Source organism: Chenopodium quinoa, unplaced genomic scaffold (assembly GCF_001683475.1).
Source record: "Chenopodium quinoa cultivar QQ74 unplaced genomic scaffold, ASM168347v1, whole genome shotgun sequence".
NCBI lineage: Eukaryota > Viridiplantae > Streptophyta > Magnoliopsida > Caryophyllales > Amaranthaceae > Chenopodium > Chenopodium quinoa.
The window spans coordinates 2,766,670-2,786,583 of NW_018744996.1; the positions used below are offsets into that span (position 1 = coordinate 2,766,670).

The 19,914-nt window shown below is 36.6% G+C and overlaps 2 protein-coding genes across 2 annotated transcripts; one reads left to right on the forward strand and one right to left on the reverse strand.

Annotated features, from left to right (window-relative positions):
• Nucleotides 1-5,938: 5,938 nt before the first annotated feature.
• Nucleotides 5,939-14,827, forward strand: LOC110707332 (putative calcium-transporting ATPase 11, plasma membrane-type). Its single transcript, XM_021885353.1, is given in 8 exon segments — nt 5,939-6,318; nt 9,918-9,969; nt 10,056-11,531; nt 11,534-11,979; nt 12,083-12,238; nt 12,737-12,908; nt 12,988-13,286; nt 13,473-14,827. Coding segments are annotated over 8 exon segments (3,069 nt in total). The 5' UTR covers nt 5,939-6,156; the 3' UTR covers nt 13,779-14,827.
• A 186-nt stretch (nt 14,828-15,013) lies between these two features.
• On the reverse strand, nt 15,014-18,646 carry LOC110707333 (UDP-URONIC ACID TRANSPORTER 1-like). The gene is made up of 4 exons (XM_021885354.1): nt 17,694-18,646; nt 16,757-16,860; nt 15,753-15,981; nt 15,014-15,386 (listed from the first exon to the last, which is right to left on the reverse strand). Exons 1-4 carry the CDS (start codon nt 18,135-18,137, stop codon nt 15,240-15,242), a joined length of 924 nt encoding a protein of 307 aa, XP_021741046.1. The 5' UTR covers nt 18,138-18,646; the 3' UTR covers nt 15,014-15,239.
• Between the last annotated feature and the right edge of the window lie 1,268 nt (nt 18,647-19,914).

Here is a 19,914-nt window from a genome sequence, read left to right on the forward strand (position 1 = left end):
AGGAAGATGTTATAAACAACGAATTATTTGTTGATGATGCTATGGCTAGAACTCCATTGCCTTGGTTCACTCAAATAAACGAGAACTATGAGGTGGACATGTATTGGGCTGATTCGGGGAGCCAGACTTCGTTTGTTGTCGGGGGAGAAATTGAGAAGGGCATGATTTTCGATAGTAAGAAAGTGCTCCAGGAAATGGTGAAATTGTATTCCATAGAACAGAATCAGTTCTACACCACGGTGACGTCGAATGAGAATGTCCTTCATCTTAAATGCAAAAGGGAGTGTAGTTGGTCGCTACGTGGTACAAAAACAAATCTGACCACACATGCCTTTAAGATCGTATCTTACAAGGGCCCACATCGTGAGAACTGTGTGAATGAAGTTCCGCCCAGTAATCACCGACACTTGGACTCCTCCATAATCTGTGACTATGTGAAGTCGTTTATGCATAAAGATCCGTGTTTGAGGGTTGAATTTATACAACATCTCATCTCCAACAAATTTCAATTCGATGTTCCCTATCGAAGAGCATGATATGCCAAACAGAAAGCTATTGCGGAAATTTTTGGGGATTGGGAGAGTTCGTACAACAAACTTCCTTTTTTCATGCAAGCCCTCCAGGAGTCAAACCCGGGCACCGTAGTTTTATAGAAATACAAAGCTATTGCTGAAGGCATTTACTACAGCAACATGGAGGTGTTTGAACGATTGTTTTGGGCCTTCAAGCCTTGCATCGATGGGTTTAAACATTACATGCCTATGTCTCTCTATCGATGGGACACACTTGTATGGGAAATATAAAGGCACACTTTTGGTTACTACAAGTGTTGATGCTAATTTAGGTATTTCCTCTAACATTTGCAATAGTTGAAGGGAAAACACCTCCAGTTGGTCTTGGTTTCTAAGCTGCATTCGGTTTCATGTTACTGATTGAGATGGCCTATGTGTTATATTTGACCGACATGCTGGGATTATTGCTGCAATGAATGACCCGAATGTTGGATTTTATGAGCCTCGGGCCTTTCACATGTTTTGCGTTTGACACATGGCCTCTAAATTGACGACTCATGTCAAGAACAACATGAGAGATATGTTCAATGCTGCTTACCAACGCCAAGAAAAAAAATTGACTGATGATATGCGTTCTATCGGTGAATCTTGTGTCAAGTCCCTAGAGTACATTATGGATGTGTCGTTTCACAGGTGGTCCTTGTTTCATGACGCTGGTCGTAGGTATGGAATATGTACTACAAATTTTTCAGAAACATTTAACAATGTGTTGAAGGGAGCTCGTTTTCTACCGATCATGTCCCTAGTGGAGTTAACTTTCCACAGAGTTAACAAGTATTTTAATTTAAGAAGGGATAGTTCACTTTCTAGGTGTGCCGACGGATATGCATGCTCACCTAAGGTCACTTCCATTTTGAAGAAGAATAACAGAAAAGCAAAATACCATACATTGGATGTTTATAGCCGTCAGCTTGGTATATACCAAGTAAAAACACACCGGGGAGACAGGATAGGCAGAAAAGGAGGTCAACTTCAATTTGAGAACATGTACATGCAACAAGCCTATGATATTTCACCTACCGTGTTCTCATGTTCTAGCCGTGTGTCTTAAGTACTCAGTTTCTGAGGAACCATGGGTGGACAGTTTCCTACGATCAGAGGCGTATGCGAATACTTATGCCCCACACTTCTGTCCTATTCCTTGTGAGACGACGTGGAGGACATATAGAGGGCCTAATTAAAATCAGTCCTGATGAGCCCATGGTCTGAGGACAAGGTCGACCAAAGTTGAAGCGTATACGAAATGAAATGGATGAGACTAACCGTCCACCAAGCAAATGTGGTCGTTGTCATCAGGAAGGACACAATAAGAGAACTTGTCCGTTACAAACGGGTGATGACTGGTATTGGTCTTAGTTTATGTCTTAGTTTACTAACATGTTGTGTGTATGTTTCACTTAGGATGCAGTTGATTTCTTGTTTTACATTATGCAATGAACAGAGATCATGGAAGGACACGCTCAGGGACCGCCACGAGCTGACCCAGGACCAGCTGACCATTCTGTCCTGACACTTTAGAGCACCCATCGGAGCCGTGACATATGGGAGCAGTTAGTAAGTTTTCATTTACCAAATCTTTAAAGTTTTTGGCAATTTTTATGTTAACTGATCCAACAATGTATTTTTTGTTGTTGTACAGGTTGATCCAGCTCGGTGCTTGCTTTGCAGGCACCACGTTGGAAGGGTCGTGGAAAATTGGGTCGTCGACCCGCGTGTGCTACATTACATCGATTTTGTGGGTTTTGGCGGATTTCACAGGATGGCCTTCACACCTATAGATCGACGCTAATTATATACTGCTCTCGTTGAGAGATGGCGACAGGAGACTCACTTTTTCCATCTACCAGTTGGGGAGGCCACCGTCACGCTCCGAGATGTGGCGATACTGACATGACTCCCAGTACGTGGTAGGGCAGTGACAGGGCCCATTATACAGGACCCTCGTGGCCTTGTTGAGAGGGTGTTAGGGGTGAGGCCTGAGGACACCGCTATTAGAGGCACAGGGCTGAGACACATATGGTTACGAGAGACATTTGGGGTATTGCCTCCTGATGCTGATGATGGAGTCGTTCAGAGATACGCTCGAGCGTACCTGTTCATGTTGATAGGATCGTTATTTAGTAACAAAAGTGGTAGTCACATACAATTGTTAGAGAACAACTGGGAGTAGATATGTGACTACAGCTGGGGTAGTGCGTGTCTGGCGACCTTGTATCGCCATCTTTGCAGAGCATCCCAGCGAGACAGATGGGAGATCGGCGGTCCTTTGATTGTGCTTCAGGTAGCCCTTTAATTTCATACCATTTTTTTAACTATTACGTACTTAACGGTGGCTAAACGTAACTCGTGTTTTTTATTACAGTTATGGGCTTGGGAGCACATCCACGTTGGTAGGCCAGCTCGGGCTGCTAGCCGTCGACGCCAGGAGGAGGAAGACGATCAGGAGCATGCATATGAGGTTCCATTACTCCCTCCACCAGACCTGGCATGCGGTTGCAGGTATGTATGACTTATTGTTAAGTTTTCCTCATACCAATTTATTTTGCTAATAATTTCTCATGAACGTTGTTATTATATATAATTAGGTGGCTGATGCGGAGACTTACTCGTGTGCATGCAGCGAGGGGTCTACCGTATTACAGAGATGCATTCGACAGTCTGAGCAAGTCTTAGGTGATAGTTCACTATAAAAACTAATTTAACACCCCGTTCATTGTTTCAATAAGTTAATTATGATGTTAATGAAGGCGTGTTAATGAAGATGACGTGGGATCCGTATGTCCCTGACCTAGGCAATGCCATGCCCCCATATCTTCGTGATCATCATATGGAGTGGCGTGCCATGACTGTCCTCATCTGTTTTGAGGTAGTTGAAGCTCACCTCCCCGATAGAGTCATGCGACAATTCGGCCTTCGTCAGGCCGTCCCCGCCACGTGTGACACGAGTGTCCACTTGCAGACCGACGAGGAAAGGGGGATGTGAGCTGGGCAGTTCAGCATGCCCCTTTCATTGACATGTGGGATCAGCGGTTGCAGCACGTCGCGGATGGTGCGCCTTTCCAAGGCCGGATGGAGTATCAAGATCCATACATGGTATGGTACAGGACGGAGCATTACCCGGCTCTTCATCAACCCTAACTACACCCCACCCTCAACTCATTATCAGCCAGCTTTTGGAGACATCAGTGGATATGTGAGTTTTAGTTGGATTTTTTTTTTTTTTTTATCAATTTATAATTTCTGGTATTATTAAATTGATTGATTGTTGACTAATGCAGGCGTTTGATATGCTTGCTATACATGATGCATTGGGAGTCTTGAGCATATCATATCCCACCATACCGGAGATAGATGAAATTCAGGAAATGACTGTGAGTAGCTTACAGAGACATGGTCATGGTAATCTTATCCAGGGGCAGGACCAATCACACCGGGTTCACACCGTGAGATAGGCGAGAGTAGCAGGGGACGGACTCACACGTCCCCTACAACGTCCCCGCAGTTTTTTGACAATCAGGAGGACTTCGCCATACCCATGTCTGCGCCATACTCATCACAGGAGGGACCATCATCCAGTCAAAAAAACTCCTCCCCAGACTTCTGCCCCAGATCCTTTCACAACGGTATTTCAGTACTATCGTCGTAGGAGACCGCGAGTTGATAGACATCAATTACATCGAATAGATGAATCAGAATCTTAGAACTTCTTTTGTTAGTTTGTTGTAATCGGATTCTCAAGTACGTTGTATCCAAACAAATATTATCAATTTTACTGACTTTTTTAATTGATTTTCTGTCCATTATCAACTTCACCATACGCATTCATTCTTTTCATTGAACTGATAGTTATTGCTAATGTTATTGTTGTTGTTGTTGTTGTTGTTGTTGTTGTTGTTGTTGTGGTGCCTGCTTTTGTTGTGGTTGATGTTGTTGTTGCTGCTGTTGCTGTATTTGTGGCTGGTGCGGTGCCTGTAGTTTGCAGGTTGGGTGTTCCAGGTAAAAATGCCAACCTGGCACTTTATGACTTAGAGTAAAACGCCAACTAGGCTGGCTTTTTTTTTTTAGAAATTTCAGTCAGGGTAAAAACGCCACCCTGGATAGCGCTTTTGCATTGACTGAAATTTTTATAAAATAAATGCCTAGAGATTAGTTTGGTAAATAGTTTTACCACGCGTCTACTTTGAAATTTTTTTTCCACTTAAGGCTTACTTTGACAATTTAACCTTAGATTTTCAACAAAATTCTACTTGGATTTCATATTAATATAAAATTCTTCTTATAGGGTTTAAATTCAAAGTCAAGACCACCAAGAATTGAATTAGAATTTTAGCTCTCGCCATTTTCATTCAATTTTTTAACAATTTTTTTTTTTTTACTTACCACTTATAACTTTTTTTGTATCATTTTTAGAAAAGGGACTCACCACTTTGATTTTCATAAACAATTCTTTTTACATATCAATTTAAACTTTTACCTATTTTTTTACTCCTTAATATTAAAAAGAAACGGAAATGTTTCCATAGTGGATGTATACTTTAATTGAAATTAGCTAATGATTTTAATGTAGAGTACTTCGTACAATATTTATTTTACAATTTTCTTACAATTATAATATTAATCTTTTTATACTTTGTATTTGTTACACCATACTTGCGAAGTAGTGAGCTTAGATGTTATGAGAGCCTATTATGTACACCTGGGTATACCGTATATCCGGGGTCATTTAACACTCATTTGTTGATTGAATGAGCAAATGACCTGGGTGTATATAACAAATTATAAGACGTTACTCCTTTCGTTCTTATTTATTGGTTAAGTTTTGACTTTACACGTTTGTTAATGCACTTGTTTGACCATTAACATCTTTCATTGCATACTTGTGAAAATTATAATGATTGAATATTAATAAAGTGCTAGTTGAGGTGAATCAAACAAGACCGCACTTTACGATATTATGTTTATGTCTTATATATTGAGATTAAACTAGAAGATTCTCTTAGCTTATGAATAATGTCAAAAACAAAACGTAACCAATAAAAATGAACAGAAGGAGTAATTCATTATGATATTAGGCTAATCAAACAACATTTGTCCATTTCACATAACACAACTTTAAAATCGATCAGATAGACAATTGCAAATACTAAAGGGAATGTCAATTTAATTTAAATTGAGTGCACCATACCTCTCGTATAATATTCGCATACATGTCAAGAAGTAGTCATCGAAATCAAAATTCAATGTAAAACCAGTTTTCAAAAATAGACTCCCTCTTTTTTTTTTTTTTTTAATTAATTAAATATTAAACTTTTTCAAAACTAAAAAAAAATACGGAGTATTAACTTTAACGTGAAGTCGTGAAGGCGAATAAGTGGACCATATAATAAAAGTGGGGGTACCAAGTTTCATTTTCCCATTATTCATCCCTATTTCTAGCCCCCAAAACACAACCTTTCTTTTGTTTGAAAGTCCAATGGTGAACTTGTACTAACTACTAGTACTCCTTCCCGCCATTCTTTGTAATTTGTTTCATGTAACGTAATCGATACACAATAAATTTATCGACCGCCTAATATCATTTTCAATGGAGAGGTTGCTTAAGGACTTTAATTTGCCGCTGGATGCGCCCGAAGACGCTCGTATTCGGTGGCGAAAAGCCGTCGGATTGCTCATTCGTAATCGCCGTCGTCGTTTCCGATATGTTGCTAATCTTAAACAACGCTCTGAAGCTGCTAAAACTCTTCAGGTTCGTTTTATTTTATTTTTAATATTAAATTTCTTAATGGGGTATTATGGTATTAATGTTGCTGAAAATATTTGTTTAATGTTCAATAGTTTGTTGACCTTTTGTATTTCCTCATAAAAATCTCTTTCGAATGGCTCAAAAAGATTATGGTATATGACTTTTTAGCCCCTACAATAAGTAGAGTTGATAAAAATGAGATTGAGACAGTACTCGTAACTTTTTTATGTTGACTATTCTGTATTAGCTTTTTCGATTACCTAGCTACTCCTCTATCGTAAATTTGTAATACGAGTAATATTTTAAAGTACTTCCTCTTTTTTTTTTTACTCACAATTTTTATTTTTATATATATTATTATCAACTTTTGATTCCCCTATAACCCCACTTACATAGAATTTTAATAAATGGAGTACATTAGATGAATAAATTATTTAATGCTGCCGTAAAGGTTAAGATAGTAATAGGAAGTAATTTGTGAGATAAGAATAAAATAATGTATGTTTCGTTTTTGATAATAATAGAGTTATTATTTTATCCCGTCAAAAAAAAAAAAAGAGTTATTATTTTATCTTTATTAACTCTAATTTCTTTTTATCCATCCTTATCATCCTAAACAAAACACAAGATCTCTTCAGTCCTCACACGCTTATTCTCATGAAATTCCCTTTTTCTTATTCCACTAATAAATAGACAACCTCAAATAAAAGGAAATGGAAGATGTTAGAAAGCTATAGACATGTTTTTTTTTTTATAATTTATGAAATTGCGTATTTCCTAGGTAAATAAAACAACTCGTACAAAGTACTCCATCCGTCCCCAAGTTCGACCCTTTTGGCCTAATTTTAGTCCCAAAATGTTCATCTCATTTGCATTTTAATACCCTCTAATTTGCAATAATATTTGTGCAAAATTAGCTTCTCCATGCAAATTTTGCTTTTTCTATATACTTTTATTACTTTCTCTCTCTACTTTTTTGCAATTTCAATATAAATTTCCCTTTTCAATTTACTTTTCTTAGCTTCCCCATGCACTCTTATAGTTCCAATAACTTTCTTAATACCCGCAAAATCAACCCAAAAGGGTCGTTCTTTCGGGGACGGAGGGAGTAGCAAAGAAAATTCTTTATTGTTGTTTTATAACTTACGAATTATTTCTTAGGTAAATGTCACTTCTCTTGGAAACTTTCACGGTAAATGAGGGAGCCTCAGTTTCTCATAGTGAGAAACATGGCAATTGTGTAAATAAAACATACTTTATTCAATCTTATTTGATTGTGGAGCCTATAATAATGAAAAAGTTGTTGATTTATTCACGAAAATGCTCTCAAGAAAAACAAATTTCATTTCTCACTATAAGAAAAAGGGAATTTCTCACTTTAAATGATTAAACAAACGACAAGGTAAATAGAGTGCACCTTTACACTAGAAATTAATCCGACATTTATATAATTTTTTTGAAAATTTCTATTTAGTATTTATAATCTTTAGTCAAAACGATGGAGTCACCTATAAACATCTTATCTAATATCCAGATTTTCAGTACTCATTCTGCCTGTACTTGCTGTCATATTGTAGTTGAATCACCTTATAAATTATTGTGCTTTAGTACTAATAAGATTCCACTTGTTAAGGTTAATGTGATAATCACATGAAAATATCCACTCTACTTTATTAAAGACCCTATCTTATTTATTTATCTCAAATTTCAAAAATTTGTACTGCACTACTAGTGTAGTGGGTGCACCCATTAAATAGCATTATAAATAATGGACCTTATCACCTTGACTTCTTCTTAGCTACTGTAAGATAATGGCCTAAGAAAATTTCTAGCCGCAAAATTTTGACTTTTTTTGAACATCTATACAAAAATATCAATAGGTACATTACATAATACATATCATAGGAAATTTCCTTGAACTTTCATAACGGTATTGCTGATCAAATTGAGATTATGGGCATTTTGTACTGGTATAGGTTAACTTTGGCTATATTTGTGAAAGTGATGTTATGGGGCTTTACTTTATCTTTTTGTTGTGCTACATGCTCCAGTTAAAATCTTTGTACGTGCATTCTGGTACCAATGTCACGAGAATTAATCCTTGCTAGGATTATTACCTTACATAAGAAAGCTCGGAATACCAAACAATTTAGGTACTTGCTACCTAACACGCTATGAATTGATAAACATAAGTACATAATGTATAATGGATGAAGTAAAGATTAAAGTGAGGTCTAGTGCAAGTAATACGTAGCGTACTTACGTGCTACTCCATAAGGATTTGGCATATTGACTACTGAGGCTTTGTTTGGTAATTAATTAGCGAGTAACTAGTTTCTAAGAGCTAGCTGGTTGTGTTGAATGATTTGACTAACTGATTGAATTGGATGTAGTGACTAGCGGAGCTAATAATTTGTAGCTATTACTCCAAAAGTACTTAGCACACTAAAGCTCACACCAGAGTAAAATAAACATTGTGTTTTTGCACACAATGGGGGCGTAAAGCCATAAAATATAAAGATATATGACTATATGAGTGTTTCAATGACTATTAACCTTTGTGACTAGTGAGGAATGCGTTACAGGCTGAATTAAGATAAATGATTTCATTTAGATTTTTCTAGACGTAAAATTTACAACATGACCAATGAATTGAGCACTCTATATGCAGATGTGGTCACAAAACTTGGATGTTCAACTAAATTAAATTCATGTTGCTGTAATTCAATATCTTATACGAGTCCTCCATGCACCATCTTTCCTTATCTGTGCGAGCTGCTAGATGCTCAAATGCTCAATAGAGTAGGTTCATGTTTCATTCTTGTTGCTAAATTCAATTGAACATGTTCGCCTGACTTTGGATTGCTTTCGCATAATGGTATGCTACCTTTGAATTCTTGTATGAACCTTGTAACTTGCACTATATGTTCTCTAGTATGAGGTCTGTGCATTGACATCAGCTGAAAGTATCTCTATAGGTTTTGAATTAGGTCTTTCAGTTTCCTAATAGAGGTTTGTTGATAATGTCCTATTGTCCTGCAATAAGAAGAATAATAAAAATGATCCAATATAATCCCTTCCTTTGGGAGGGTCTTAAGAGACTTATACAATGCTTCTTAGCCCCGTTGTCTACTTAACAGTCAAGACTATAGGACCTCAGCTCAGGAGCAAATACAACTCTAAGAGAAAATAGAAATTTTGGTTGAACAATCCAGCTAACACTAGGGAAATTGTAGTTCAGCATCACTTGTAGTTTGTAGTTCCAACTTCGCTCTATACACATTATAACACTGATGTCTCTTGTGTTATTGACACTTCACAAGGGAATCTTGAGGCAGTTGTTTGTAGTTTGGACTGTTTGCCATACCCATTGATGTCTCGTGTACTCTTGCAATTGACACTTAGGCTACTCAAACTATAACATATGAAAACTATTATTGCTATGCTCTGCAATTGGTAATCTTGAAATATTGTTTCTGGGAATAAGGATATGCATGTTATGATTCGTCTATCTTTGGCTGCATCATCCCATATCCCATGAGTTAGTTTTATCTAGACCTGTGTACTTAGCTGTTCTTATTTATTTATTTATTTTTTGACAGGATTTACGTGTTGCGTTCATGGTACATAAAGCAGCAATTCGTTTTAGTGATGGTATGGAACTTCGAAATATTCTATGATATTACTTGCTATCTATTTCTCCAGTTATTCTGTGTATAATATGTTAATCATTTTTGCAGCTGGTAGAACTGAATATACGCTATCAAAGGAAACCCAAGAAGAAGGCTTTGGAATTGATTCTGATGAATTGGCATCAATTGTTCGTGGCCATGATACGAAGGGCTTTAATACCCATGGGGGCATAGAAGGACTAGCCATGAAAGTATCCTCATCACTCAAAGACGGAATCTCATCAAGTGACATATCTCGTAGGCAAAAAATCTATGGAATGAACAAATACACTGAAAAGCCTCCTAGAGGATTTTGGACATTTGTATGGGAGGCGTTACATGACTTTACATTAATAATTCTGATGGTTTGCGCGGTGGTTTCAATAGGGGTAGGAATAAGTACTGAAGGGCTTCCTAAAGGAATGTATGATGGGGTGGGAATTCTACTCAGTATATTTTTGGTTGTCATTGTGACTGCTGTCAGTGACTATAAACAGTCATTGCAATTCATAGATTTGGACAAAGAGAAGAAGAAGATATACGTCCAGGTGACAAGAGATGGACGTAGGCAGAAGGTACTGATTTTTGATTTGGTTGTTGGAGATATAGTAAACTTGTCTACTGGAGATATAGTTCCTGCTGATGGAATCTTTATTTCCGGATACAACTTGTTGATTGATGAGTCAAGCTTAACGGGTGAGAGTGAGCCAATTAACATAACTCATGAAAAGCCGTTTCTTTTATGTGGAACGAAAGTACAAGATGGATCAGCTACAATGCTTGTGACTGCTGTTGGTATGAAGACTGAATGGGGAAAGTTGATGGAGACTCTAAGTGAGGGGGGTCAAGATGAGACGCCTTTGCAGGTGAAGCTAAATGGAGTTGCTACTATAATTGGAAAGATTGGATTATTATTTGCAGTACTGACATTTTTAGTGTTGACTATTAGATTTGTTATTGAAAAAGTTGTTCATGATGAGATCACACACTGGTCTTCAGGAGATGCATTGAAGCTCCTAGACTACTTTGCTATTGCAGTAACTATTATCGTCGTTGCTGTTCCTGAAGGGCTTCCATTAGCAGTGACTCTCAGCCTTGCATTTGCAATGAAGAAATTGATGAATGACAAGGCACTGGTTAGGCATCTTACTGCTTGTGAAACGATGGGTTCTGCCACATCCATCTGCACTGACAAGACTGGGACACTCACGACAAACCATATGGTAGTTGAAAAGATTTGGTTATCTGGGAAAAAACGAGATTTGAAAGGAAAAGCATTGAAATCAGAAATATCTGAGGGTACCTTGACCACACTTTTACAAGTTATATTCTTAAATACTGGTGCAGAAGTAGTAAAGGACCATGACGGAAAGACTTCCATTCAAGGGCAGCCAACAGAATCAGCATTGCTTGAATTCGGAATGCTTCTAGGGGGTGATTTTGAGGAGTTGCGCCAGAAGTACGAGATAAAGAATGTAGATCCTTTTAATTCTGTTAGAAAGAAGATGTCTGTCCTTGTGGCTTTGCCAGAAGGTGGCACTCGAGCCTTTTGCAAGGGGCATCAGAAATAGTTTTAGGCTTGTGCAACAAAATGATTGATTGCAATGGCAATTCTGTAGACATTTCTGAAGAGCACTTCAAGAGTATAACTAATGTCATTAATGGTTTTGCTGATGAAGCTTTGAGGACTCTGTGCTTGGCTTTCAGAGACATGGATGATGGATATGATGAAAATAGCATTCCTGAAGATGGATATACTTTAGTAGCCGTTGTTGGAATCAAGGATCCAGTTCGTCCTGGGGTAACAGAAGCTGTTCAGACTTGTTTAGCTGCTGGAATCACTGTGCGTATGGTCACTGGTGACAACATCAATACAGCCAAGGCCATAGCAAGGGAATGCGGTATACTAACAGAAGGTGGCCTTGCCGTAGAAGGATCTGACTTTCGTAGTAAGACTCATGAGGAGATGAAAGAGATTTCACAAAGAATCCAGGTTTGTTTTCCAATTCTTATAGAAACTCTTTGGTTGCAGGCATTTAGAGTTGGAAAGTACTGAGATTTGCTTGGATTTTTTTTTTTCCAATCAATTAAATCAGGTAATGGCACGGTCTCTGCCATTAGACAAACACCAATTGGTGAGTAGCCTGAGAATACTCCGGGAGGTGGTTTCTGTGACTGGTGACGGGACCAATGATGCACCTGCCTTGCATGAGTCTGATATAGGACTTGCTATGGGAATTACAGGAACAGAGGTTTGTTAACAATTTCATTGTCTAAGTAAATTATGATGTACCTTTTATTTTAGAGGATGGATGTAGGGTTCATTCAGTTCTTTTACTCATGATTCCACATGGTGATTATGAAATTTAATGCCTGTTAAAATGACTGTTGCAGCGTAGCTACTGAACAGTTTCTTACTTTCTTTCTTTCCTCACACTTCCCTTGGTCTTTGCCAATTTCCGGGGATTGTCGACTTGTAGTTGATACCTTTTCATATGATTTCAGTATCATATTGTTTCTGACAATAAAGACTTTGCAACACCTATAATCTCTAAAATCCAAATTTTCTTACAAAGAGCTTCTATATAGATAGATATTACCTGTATTTCAAGAGACTAGAATTAAAACTTTGTAGAAATTGTTTATTGAGATTTACCATTTACCACCTTAAGTCTGAAATTTTGTGAACTGAGAGTTGCATGTAGAATGCTGCTGTTCTGCCTTTTGACTCCACAAGTTGTTGTCTGCAGGTTGCAAAGGAAAGCGCCGATGTCATTATTTTGGATGACAATTTCAGCACCATTGTAAATGTAGTCAAATGGGGGAGGGCTGTCTACATAAACATCCAAAAATTTGTGCAGTTCCAGTTGACAGTCAACATAGTTGCTCTAATGCTCAATTTTGTAGCTGCATGCATCACTGGTTAGTCAACAAATTATAGTACTTTCTTACATTGCACAATATCTTTGTACATTTTATGGATATACTTTGGGGCTTCTAGGTTCTGCTCCATTGACGGCTGTGCAGCTGCTGTGGGTCAACATGATTATGGATACACTTGGCGCGCTGGCCCTGGCTACAGAACCACCTAATGATGAGCTCATGAAAAGACCTCCTATTGGAAGAAATGCTAGTTTTATCACCAAGACTATGTGGAGAAATATCCTTGGCCAGAGTGTATATCAGTTCGCTGTCCTTGCTGTTCTAAGCTTTGATGGAGAGCGGCTACTTAGACTTAGCGGCCCAGATTCTAACGTTATCCTGAATACAGTCATATTCAACTCTTTTGTGTTCTGCCAGGTTCCCTCTTGCTTTTTCTCTGCCTCTCTTTTATCCTTTCTTCCATTGCTCCCCTTTCCCTCAGATTGAAATTGAAAATCCAGCAACAAACAGCACTTACCATTGAGCTTTTAAGTCATGTTATTGTTTTCGCTGCTTTATATTCATCTGTTTAACATGTGTGTTTTCTGCTCCATTCTTTATCAGGTGTTCAACGAAATCAATAGTCGTGATATAGAGAAAATAAATGTCTTCCGTGGAATATTCAGAAGCTGGATTTTCATTGTTGTTATGGTTTCCACTGTTGCATTTCAAGCAATCATAGTTGAGTTTCTGGGAACTTTTGCAAGCACTGTGCCCTTGAACTGGCAGCTTTGGTTAATCAGCATTTTAATCGGAGCAGTTAGCATGCCTTTAGCTGTCATTCTAAAGTGCATTCCTGTTGAGAGAAATGCTGCTCCGCAACACCATGATGGGTATGAAGCCTTACCTAGTGGTCCAGAACAGGTCTAATAATACGCAGACTGCACCAACTTTGATCAGAGAAAAACGGTGCATAACTCAATTTCACAAAAAAGGCATGAACCAGAGAACTAACTGGTTGAAGAAGTATCCTCAGGTGTTGCTTCAGTTCCACATATTTTCCTCGTACCAGCGGCTTGCAACTCATTTCACTTGCACCAATGTTTCAAGTGTAGATATTCTGGATTAACTTTATGCAAATTAGGAATTTGAGATTAGGCCAAATTTTACTAAAATGATTCATGGAAGTGGTTTCATTTTAGGTACCTCCACCCATACGGAATTTACGCTTCTGTTAAGTTGCTTACATAAACGTATGGCTTAGTTAGAACGGGTTAACTTATAATGGTTTGAAAACGACAATAATTTTCATCTAATGGCTTTGTGTCAATTGAAAGTTTACCTTGCAATTGAACCGTTTGCAATTGTTTATGTCTTTTTCCTAAAAACACAATTAGCTTGGTCAAAGTATCATCCATTAATAATTTAATAGATGTGGTAAATCCGTTTGGGTGGAGGTATTTAGAATGAAAAATACTTGACGATTTTTGAATATTCAAAGGATGTAAGTTTTACAAAATATCAACTCCTGAGATGTTGGTGAAGACTAAAGCCTCTGGTATGAAAAAATGTGAAGTTGAAGCAACTTCTGATGATACATCTTCGGACCATGCTTATCTTCAACAGATTAAGCCATGCACAATTTTATTTTTCATCAAAGTTGGTGCTCATGCAAATATTGGTTCATATGGAGAAGCCGTCGAAGGGAACTGAGACAAGGTGCCATTGTGAGACCTCTAATCTTTTCAAGTTGCAGTTATTCTGTTGGGAGCACTGTAAGAGAAAATGTTATTGGTGTTTACAAAATGTGAGGTAAATTATTAGATTTCATCCATGTTTTCTTGCCATATTACCTGAATCTGAGATAGCATGCTGGTAGAGAAGAAAAAATTATCTTGTTTTTCTGGTGTTATATCAACTTATTTCAGCAAGGTATTGATTTTATGCTCCAAGAATATGCAAACTTTCAATTCTCTTCATTTTTGTTTGTAGTTGCAAATTTGCAATCTATTACAGTACTTGTATTACTCTAGGCAAATTTACTGCATGAAAAACCTAATTGAACCGCGTTCAGATTTTCATACTACCAATTTCACAGCATAGTCATTAAATTCATCTGATCATACTGTTAAATAGCAATAACGACAACACTATATTCTCTCTGATAATTTTCTTAAGCTGATTTGCCTGGTGAGCAGAATAAGTACAAAAAACAGAATTATAACCTCTGTTTTGACCTCTCTGTGAACAAATACTGCTCCACTCTACTCAAGATATGCTACTAACATACAAGGGGTTAAACCCGAAACAATTGACAAAATATAGTTATGTGTAAATACCTAGCTAATCAATCTTCCTATTTAAGATGATAATAAATAAATAAAGAATGTATTACTTGAATCTCCGCTTTGTCTCTCCATAAGCAATTACTCCAAGAACAGTCATTGTATAACCACCAATACCAATCACGGTAACTGGGTTCTGGAAAATAAGTATTGAGATAACGACAGCCACTGCACCCTTTGCATTGCCTAATACCTGAAGGAAAATTAAACATATACTGAGTAAAGATACAAATAGCTGGGAGAAACATCAATATCACAGGAATCCCTAGGAAACAGAATAAGAGAAAATGAAACGGAGTGTAAACTTCACCTAAATATGCTATACAAGAAATTGAGATGTCATATTACAAAGTCTTCCCTAACTATTTAAGTTCTTGTAATGGATAAAACAATCCGTATATAACTAGAATTACTTTCCTAGATAAAGTAGATATTCCAAATCCTAGTATTATTACTTTGAGAGATTAATGAAAGCAAACAGGTTAGCCATCGACTCACTACACACACAATTAACTAAACACATTCAAAGCAACATATTAGAGGCAAGAGGATATCAAACCTGGAGAGTTAGGGCACTTGTATACTTAGTCACCAAGAAGTTGGACAAATTGGCTGCATAAGCCATGGTTGAGTTCAGTATAAGAATTATAAACATGAACTTATGCTGATCTCCCACAGAAGCAAAGACTTCTAATACAGTGGGTTCCATTATAAACACAGCAGGAATTAAGGCGACAACTGCAATTGGGGCCATATACAGCAACAAGTTCATCGAGTCCATCTTTTCCCTGAAATAACAGATCATGAGATTAAACTTGAAGTCCAACAGTAAAGCATCCGAACAGAAGTTAAAAATTCACCCCAGTTTGCACTTTGCAACTTGTTAAAGTATGAGTCAATAGGGAAGCTAAATAAAACGTAGTAATATTCTAACAGAAAAGTGTCTGTTCTTTTGCCTACATCTAGTCTCAACAATTTTTAGATAGGACTTAAGAATCAATGGATGATGTCTGAAATAAGCATTCAATTGTTTGATCCATGATGTGCCATGTATTACACTCTTTTGAACTTTCAGCCTTAAATGTGATATACTTCAGAAAATGCTTCTAGATTTCTAATCATGCCTTTAAATACCATGCCCATGATGCTCCATGTACTATTTTCTTCTAAAATTTTGAATATGATGCAAGATAGATGAATTATTGCTATTGTTTTGCTATCAGCATCATGATTAAGTACGGCTCACTTCTAAATATTTGATGCACCATGCTTATGTTGTGTCACTTTTCATGAACCATGATCCTAATCTGTGCTCATGCCTACGTCTCACTTGACAAGATATGGAATGGAAAATTGGATATGAAGAAGGATAAGCTTTTGTGTGTAGATTTGTGATTTTGTACATAATACCACAAAAACTCACTTCCTTTTTTTTGTTATGATTTTTTCTTTCCCTGCTTATATCTTTGAACAATTCTTTACCCGAAATTAAATTAAAATCCCAAGTGCCCAAACTTTTGTAGTGTCTATTCCACATTATTTCATAAAGTAGTGGAAACTCACCCTTCATCAGAGAGTAGGATGCCCTGGAGAACAGATTTGAAAGCCCTCGCTGCAGTGGCACTTATACACATAATAAATCCAAACAAATGAAAACTTGGCTCCCCCTGTCAAAATCCACAAGAGTTCCATCAAGTTTCTTACTTTCAAGTTCTAATTCATCAAAAACACAAAATATTTTCCAAACAAAGATGGACAGAGTAAAAGGTGGTTGTTTGCTTTAGCGATGTTCTCAAAAGAAGCAAAGTTATGACTGAATCACTCTCTAAAAAAAATGCCATGCATATATTCTATTTATAATCTTCTCTTTGTTCAATAATTGGTCCGAAAGGACCGCATTAATATGTTAACTTGGTCTGATATCAATATAACCAAATAGGCAACTAGATTAGTACAATCAATTAAGTACAACAAGACGGGCAAATCAAATCAACAAACAAGCAATGCAGTTTCATCAAATCCTGCAATTAACCAAATTTGACAAACATTACTATTTACCAACATTCCCCAACAAATTGAACAATAACACTCCCAAAACCATCTTCAGTAGCATACTATAACTTCACTTTGTAAATCAATTTGATTACACCGTGCAATGCTCTACTTTGAAAGATCCATCAAATTCAAAGGTGACATAATTGAAATCAAACATTTGCTATTGTACAATATTTAACTCAATATCATTATAACATATTCCAGATCTTAAATCTCATACTTAAAGTTACAAATCAGATAAAAACATACCAAACAATGATCCAAAGAGGAAAACAACAAACAATCCAACAACAATAACATTGCCAAAGCCGTAATCCTTTTGGGACTACCTGTAAACGTAATCCCTAAAGGAGAAGGTCGACTACGTGAACCAAGATTTTATCTCACGTGATCATCAAACACGAATAAAATATAATATTCGAAATACGAAGTTGAAGAAAAATACCCCACTAGCAATAATAACACCAGTAACAACAGGAACGAGGCAAGCATAAGTGACCCAAGCTTCTCTCTTGAAAGTGATCAAATAAGCAAACAAAGCAGTGAAAAACGGCGTCGTAGCACCAACAGCTTGATTGAAGGAAACAGGAAGAAATCTCAAAGATACATTACCACCAACAACTGACCCACAAAAAACAATACTCAAAGTCACAATTTTAAGAAATTGTGATCTTGATTTTACTCTTTGTAATGGAACTATTTTCAGTATAACAATGGAGATGTAACTCAGAAAAGCACAAGCTGACATGTGGCACATTGTTAGGAATATTGGAAACCCAAATTTATAATTTGAGAGAAGTAATTTGTTCAATAATAATACCCCAATATTTGATGAATACCATAGTATTATTAATGATCCTATAAAAATCATGTCTTTTTTTATTGACATATTTTTAATTTTTGGGATCTGAGGATTTGGGTTGAAGCTCTTTCTGGGGCTTTAATGGAGATTAAATCATGATTAAATCGGGTTTTTTTGGAAGATGGGTTAATTTAATTTTATTTAAAAAAAACAAAAAACTAATGTATTTTAAAAATTTCTTAAAAAAAAAAAGCAATCTTTGAGTTAGAGGAGAGAGAAAGGGATGTATTGAGTTTGCAGGAGATGTCACAGGTGGTGGGGAAGAAGATGAAGATAAAAAGCGTAATATTTGTATTTTTATTTACGAGTTTTAATTAATTTATATTTTTAAGAAATTTTTCATTGTGTAATCTTTTTTAATTCGTTGGAGAGACTGTTACACTTTGAAAGTTTGAATAGGGTATTTGTTACGGCTGTCAGTTTCCGAATCGTTAAAGTCCATTGTTTCGAATTGATCCGAAAGGGAACCGAACTGTTAAAAATCCGTTTTATGAAAATCGAAAACCGGTCCGATCCGATTGTTTCAAATCCAAATCTGAACCAAATTGAATAGTTGCAAACCGTTAATGACCAAACTTGTTATCAAATCGAATCGTTATAACTCGAAACCGAGAGCAACTCGAACCGATTATGTCCGAACCCGATAGTAACCCAACCAAATTTAAAACGAAACTGGCTAAACCCGACTAAAATCTGTTATGACCGAACCGTTTATAACCCGTTACCGGTTGTGACCGAACTGTTTACAATTCGAAACCCGTTGTGACCAAACTGTTTACAACCCGCAACCCATTCTGACCGAACCGTTTACAACCCGTAACCCGTAATAACCCATAACCCGTTATGACCAAACTGTTTACAACATGTAAATTGTTCTGTCCAAACCTTTTACAACCCGCAACTTGAATTGTTTAACCAAACAACTTCATCCAATAGCCCATTACATCGAAATTCTTAACCACTCACAAGGCCATATCATATCTAACCTAAACCCAACCCGAAACTAAACCGTTTACACAAACTGATACCCCTAATAAGAACTAATGCCTTATTATAGATATGCTTAATGTATTGAATGTAATAGTGTTACTCTCCCCACACCTTTTAGTTTTTATTTTTATAAAAAACAAAAAAAAACAAAAAATCAAAGATAGTGTACTTGGGTTATTATTTATTAATGTACTGTATAAAATATCAACTGAAACATTTTTTTGGGGTTAGAAGGCAATTAAAGTTGCTATGTCAAGCAATCTATGTAATAGCCATTAAGAGGGCTTTACTATATATATTTAAATATATTGACAATAACAAGTTTAATAAAATAGACACAAAACAAAGTACTTACAGAATACAACAACTTTTTGAAATTAAAATTGCAACGGATAATACCTAAAAAACACTTATATCATAACTAGGAGAAAATCAGTTCATTTCATACAAGTTACAACCAAAAGCATCTCTTATGATGCATAAATTAAGTTTAAATTGCAACCATAGAGGAAATAGCTCAATATCAATTACAAAAGAAACCAGTAGGGTTAGACAGAAACCAAAGATCAATTAGTATTTACTATTTAGTAATTAGTTAGTCACCATTCAAAATGCTCTATAGTACTTTTGAGCTCAACAACAAAAGGTGAACATAGCCTAAGCCTAAAATATACAGCTTTTTAATAGATACAAAATGTGACCATAATCCCATGTTGAAGTAGCAGCAACGAATAACGAATGCAGTCCCCTATACTTGGTCAAAGTATAAATAAGAAATGAAAAAATGAACTGAGAAAAAAACATCATCAACATT

Coding starts and splice junctions, on each gene's coding strand:
- LOC110707333 (XM_021885354.1), bottom strand. CDS start 18,137: ATGTCAATAAAAAAAGACATGATTTTTATAGGATCATTAATAATACTA. Junction 16,861..17,693: donor GTGTTATTATTGCTAGTGGG/GTATTTTTCTTC, acceptor GGATTTTGACAG/GGGGAGCCAAGTTTTCATTT. Junction 15,387..15,752: donor CAAGTGCCCTAACTCTCCAG/GTTTGATATCCT, acceptor ATTTTCCTTCAG/GTATTAGGCAATGCAAAGGG.